This window comes from Halyomorpha halys, unplaced genomic scaffold, assembly GCF_000696795.3.
Source record: "Halyomorpha halys isolate HHAL.00 unplaced genomic scaffold, Hhal_1.1 Scaffold32.1, whole genome shotgun sequence".
Lineage (NCBI taxonomy): Eukaryota > Metazoa > Arthropoda > Insecta > Hemiptera > Pentatomidae > Halyomorpha > Halyomorpha halys.
Genome location: NW_027104903.1, coordinates 748,236 through 754,061, shown reverse-complemented (window position 1 = coordinate 754,061; position 5,826 = coordinate 748,236). Strand labels below are relative to the sequence as shown.

Here is a 5,826-nt window from a genome sequence, read left to right as displayed (position 1 = left end):
ACATTGCAATTAACTTCGTTCGTTATTCGTGAAGGGTTAATACTTTATACAAAGATGAGAATCTCTTTTATTAATTTTTTTTTTTCGCTTTTGTTAACAAAACTTTTCCAGAAGACATCGAGCAATGAATGATATCTTAGCGAAGTTATATACATTTTATTCTAATTTGACAAAACTTTAAAATAATTTAGCGTTAAATTAAAATTTAAAATATCAATATTTCTAGGAATTACAATTTTCTCAAATATTAATTATGAATTCAACACAATTTCAGTTCATTAAATACCTAATGAACGTTTTTATTCAGATGTTTTTTAAGTGTTTTGTTATAGCTGTAGAAGTTATTTTTATGCAATTTGATAAATCATCCATTTTTATTGTTTATTCTGTGATAAAATAAATATATTTAATTGAGTTTACTGTTTTATTTTATTAATTTTTTCAATCCCAAATTAACCAAAATTCCATAAGTAGCACACCGATTTAAATCTGTTATTTTGACTTACTAACTTATGTGATGTATTCCCCACTATTTTCACATTACCTTTTTTATGTAATTTTCCTCTTATCATGTATCGAACCCGTAAGAACGTAAAGAATTAAGCTGGTTGGATTTACTTAATAGAGAGGTAATATATTTATAAAAGTATTTTAAATGGGAATGTCTGTAGCTAGGAAAACAATCCTCAGAATTAACCTCCAATACATAACAACACTTTATTCCTGGTTAATATGAAAATTTAATTAACACATCAATATACAATAATCTAAAAATTAGATTCTTCTGTCATATTAATAACACTTAGAGAGGTTACAATCTTGCAACGAGAATATAAATTGGATAAACGAGGATATAAATAAATCCAATAATCAATCAGTAAACTAAATTTTTCTGATAAATATTTATATTACTAAGAAAAGTTACAATCTTATCAAACCATATTATTACAAAGAGGTTATAACTGTATAAATTAGTTAAACTAAAAGTATTCAACAATAGTTCGCTATAAGGGCGTCGTCCCTACGCTAATAGAATTAGGTAACAAGCAACTACATATTTTTCTAACTTAAATATTTGCATGAGCCGTTGAATTCCGAAGCCATGATTATCCAGTTTTTTAGTCATTAATGTATTTTTCTAGTCTTTGGACTATAATAAATGAGGTGAAGGGATTTAATGAAAAAAAAATCCAAAAATTAACTTGCTTTCTTTCGGAACGCAACGTTATAAAGTGATCCCTACAAGGTTAGACGGACAGAATAACCCAAGATAATAACGATTGTGAGGTTAAGACAGAGGGATTATGGAGATAAACCTGAAATCCGATCATTCAGAGTAAGAGTGAAGCCAAAAATGCCACGCCCATGGAGCTTAGGTTTACTTTGAGTTTAATAAGAATGTCTGCCAGTTTGATCTAAACTGAAACAAAATGCAACTTGTGCATTTTACGCCGCGCCCCTGGTCCGTCATAGGGCCTGACTTTCTTGGAGTTCATCATAAGGCTTTTTTGGCTTCATTTTTTCTGGCTCCTTATCCCCTCCATTATACTTCTTTCTTCAAGTGAACGGTCGAATATTGTTCTTGGTTATATAACCTGAAACTATAAAGTGATTCGACTTTGTGCAAAATTGAATCCCTGATTTCACCTGAAAAGGACCAACAAGGGATTTATTGACCTCTTGAGCGAGCGCAGCGAGCAGAGGCTGACAGGTGTTATCCAATAATAATAATAACATAACAATAATATAACATGTATAAGTGAGTAAACACTCACAAGCCATGTTAAATTATTGCTTTGGAACTATCTCCCAAAATAATAATTAAGCTATAGTAACAATCTACAATCCCATCCTTTGGCCATATTTTTGTTACACCTAACGAACTGTTTGTACGAATTATTTTTCATTTAAAAAGTTCAATACTTTTTTCGATGAATCATATAATTTAAATCAGTACTGCCCTAATGAAGTGGTAAATATTTTATTTTACAGCTGACTAGCAAAGTAATCAGTATTTCTATTTTTGCATTTGAAGTTTGTGAGAGAAAATCCATCGGGAGATGATTTCACAATGACCATACTACACAATAATTCCATATAAAATGTTTTAAACTTCATAATTTAATTTTTTTATTTTATATAAGTCCCCATCTCTTTATTCTATTCAAATCCAATCAAACTGTTAGAAGAAGCTTTTTACTGTTCATGAACTCAACCATATTGTCCCTTATATATATATAATATATATTCACCCATTCTTGAATGAAACTATTTCTTATATCCTTTAATGTTGGACAAGATTCTATGTGTGCCGCCGTCATTTCTTCGAGCTGGCAAAGCTTGCAGAGCGGACTCTCAAAAACACCACTTTTGAAGAGATGTTTTGACAGAAAATCGTGGCCAGTCTGCATTCTAAAACAGGCTACACTTTGTCTTCTTGGAAGGTTCCTTGATATTGGTTCCACTAGCAAGGATGCCTTAGATTTACCTTCAGCAGCTCTCTCGTGCCTCTGTAGAACACAGAGTTTTTGATGCGCCTCAGTCGGTCGTTTGGCAGAGCTATATGATAGGGGAAGGTCTGGTTGAGAATCACAAGAACCTCTTTTAGAAAATGTCTCTGCTTTTTAATTTCATCCAGTTTGGTAGTGCGAAGGATTGCAGGAATTGCAACACTACAATTCCCTGAGGTGTAGCAACTCCAAGAACATTCGGCACTCCAAGGCCACTGCGAAGTCTGAATGGTGGTTTTATTTTTAAATTTTAATTAATTTATGTTTGAAAATTTTAAAATATTTTCATTTATATTGTAAGGGAAGAAAGGTTTTTTTCTTTTTACTGGGGTTCCCTGGAATATCCTTATAAAATTACTTGGGTTGAAAACGGTAACATTAGGTGATGTGGTTAGCACTCGTTCTCAAGGGCAGGCTTTACCTCCTTTTGAAGACTCATGTATCAACTTTGTTTAGGCTGTTTCATAATGTGAACCGCAGATCCAGAAGTTAGGAAATTGATGTCTTGTCTCCTGAATTACATCACCATTATGTATGTGATATATTTATTGACATTGTTATATTAATTTCCAAAATAAAAAGGAATGGTGATGGATATTTATTTAAATTAAATTTTATAAAATATGAATTACACAATGATCGGTTTTTTTAGGTGTATAGCTAAACTTAAAACAATTATATTTCATCAGTTTCAGAACAATTTGGGAACGCTATGAATCAAAAACCTACCTTGGAAGATCCTAATATAACGTTCATGCCTCAGACTCATTTTTTTACCGAATTAGAAACTATTTTTACAACTCCAACTACTGTGAGCGAGGCTTCCGGAGATGCGGAACAAATAGAACTGGAAGCAGATTTGCTTACATGTTGTAAAAATAAAGAGCGTTTCATAACAGTGCTATACTCCTTAAAAGACAAAAAGTTGGACATTATGTTACCGTATTTGAAACTGTTGCATTTATTTAAAAACCAAAAAGAAGAAGTTCCGATGAACGTGGAAGAAGTCGTCGAAACACTCTCGGAAAAAACTCTTACAGAAAGCAAAGAATCAGATTTGCCTTTACCGAGATATTTCAACTGGGACTTTCCAGAATCGTGCGATGGTCTTTCGATGGAACCTGTAGTCTCGGAGCCAGAGGAAGAGCAAGAAATGATCCTTTTAGATGACCTTTTGAACATACTTTTAGGTTACGATGGAAAGTATATCAAAGCTAATATAGTTCAAAGTATAAACGAAAAGAGAACATTCAGGATCAGCTCTCACATCAAGCCTTCGTTCAGAGGACTTGTGGAAAATATTCTTCCTGTAGCCTCGGCCTATTCCAATTTAGTCAGATTCATCAACGAAAACACTTCTTTCTCAGCCGGTAAGGTGAATCAGGCCTTGGCAGCCGCACTTTCTGGCGAAATTGTTGAATATATGAACAACGTTCTTAATTTGGAGTACCTGAAAGAAACTCAGGGCTTGAATCTACACATCGTATGGTGTGCACTACAGGATATTACTAACAAAATGAGAATCATGGCGAAAATTATCGATTATATAAATAAAGAAAACGCTAAGGGTGCGTCCGTTCTCAATATCCTACACCGTTGTACTTCCAACGCCTTGGCAGATCCTGAAGCCGAAAAGATGTGTCTCAGGCTAACAAAGGCTGCCAGCTTTCCTTATTTCGAAATAATAGAGAAATGGATTTACAAAGGACAGATAGACGATCCATATGACGAATTTATGATCGTAGAAAAAAAAGAAAAGGGCAAAGTAAATTTGGATTGGGAAGACAAGTTTGAACTTAGACAAAAATGTGTTCCCTTCTTTCTAAAACATGATGACAAATTAATATTAAATTCTGGCAGGTACATGTATGCCATCCATAAAAGTCTGCCAGTTTTGGAAATACCTCCATGCGCCGAAATGGAAAACATACAATACGAGAACATCGAACTGGTCTACCTCAACATGATAAGAAGAGGTTACGATTTCGCTAATGGGACCCTACTCGCTTTGCTCGACGATGAACGCACGATTGCATGGCTAAGGACCGCAAAGTCTTTTTTCAGTTTGGAATATGACGATGTATTTTACAATATTATATTCAACTGTTGTGACGAATTGAAGAAACCCACGAGTGTTATTTCGGTTTCCTATCTTCAGGAATTGGTGGAAAACTGTATTCGAAGCTGTTCCTTAGGGGCACTGCCTTTCACCACTGAGTACTCTGTGAAATTGGAGAAGTGCTCTCTAATGAGTCAAATGAAAAGCTTCAACTTGCAGGAACCGAAGGAGACTGATGAGAGCCTGAGTGGCTTGGAAGCTCTCACCTTCACAACGAGCCCTCCCTGGCCGGTCTGCATCATATTCAACACTAAAACGCTCACTGGATACCAAATGCTCTTCAGGCATATATTTTATATGAAGTATGTCTACATGAAGCTGACTTCGACCCGTCTCGGCGACGTGCCAAAGACTGTTCACCTCTTGAAGTATTCCATGACTGTGTTTGTTCAAACTTGTTTGTCATACATGACAGTGGACACGATACAGACACTTTGGGACAAACTCGAGAACGAATACATGTGCGTAGATAGCGTGATCGAATTGGTACAACTCCACAACAATTATATGTACCACACCCTTATGGGGTGCATGTTGGCTTCGTCCGATGTCTTTCAGTATTTACGTGTAACTCTTGGGATATGCCTCAAGTTCTGCGTTGAGTTGGATATGGAACTTGAACGTGACTACAAGAGCTGCTTAGTTATTCTTCTTAAAGCAGCGTCGAGGGAAGCCTGCTGGTCGTCGTTCATCAAAGCGTTGATCCCAACCTTTACAGACATTCCTGAGTTAGTGGAACTTAACAATTTATGTCTGTACTGATTAATAAATTTGATACAATCACACATATTGTTGTTCAAGTAAATTAAATGTGAACTTAATCACATTTTCAGCTTATATTGTATGATGTGTTATACATCTATAAACAATTTTTTTATCATTTTCAAATTTCCTTTTCAATTTGTCTTGGTAAATTTCATGTTTGCATATAATTAACATATGATTAAAAAAAAACAGTTTCTAGCATTATATGTAATGATGTCTTTGCAATATATTTTACTTATAGTAAGATATATATATATATAAACAGTATTTTTTCATCTTTTGAAAAATTTCTGACTTTAACTATCCTTATAGCGAACGAGTCTTTCCATAATTCCTAGTGTTGCATAATTTTTCTTGTTATTTACTTATTGTGACCATGAAAATGAAGCGTAAATGGTGCATATACATATATCTTTAAGACCGAGTATTATT

General features: G+C 34.3%; 1 protein-coding gene across 1 annotated transcript; it reads left to right on the top strand.

The window, feature by feature from the left end:
- Positions 1–433: 433 nt before the first annotated feature.
- LOC106685302 (gamma-tubulin complex component 2) lies at positions 434–5,529 on the top strand. Its single transcript, XM_014427894.2, has 2 exons — positions 434–629; positions 3,200–5,529. Exon 2 carries the CDS (start codon positions 3,223–3,225, stop codon positions 5,389–5,391), a length of 2,169 nt encoding a protein of 722 aa, XP_014283380.1. The 5' UTR covers positions 434–629; positions 3,200–3,222; the 3' UTR covers positions 5,392–5,529.
- The last annotated feature ends 297 nt before the right edge of the window (positions 5,530–5,826 follow it).

Bases quoted from the DNA above. Each gene is read 5' to 3' on its own strand.
- LOC106685302 (XM_014427894.2), top strand. From the start codon at position 3,223: ATGAATCAAAAACCTACCTTGGAAGATCCTAATATAACGTTCATGCCT.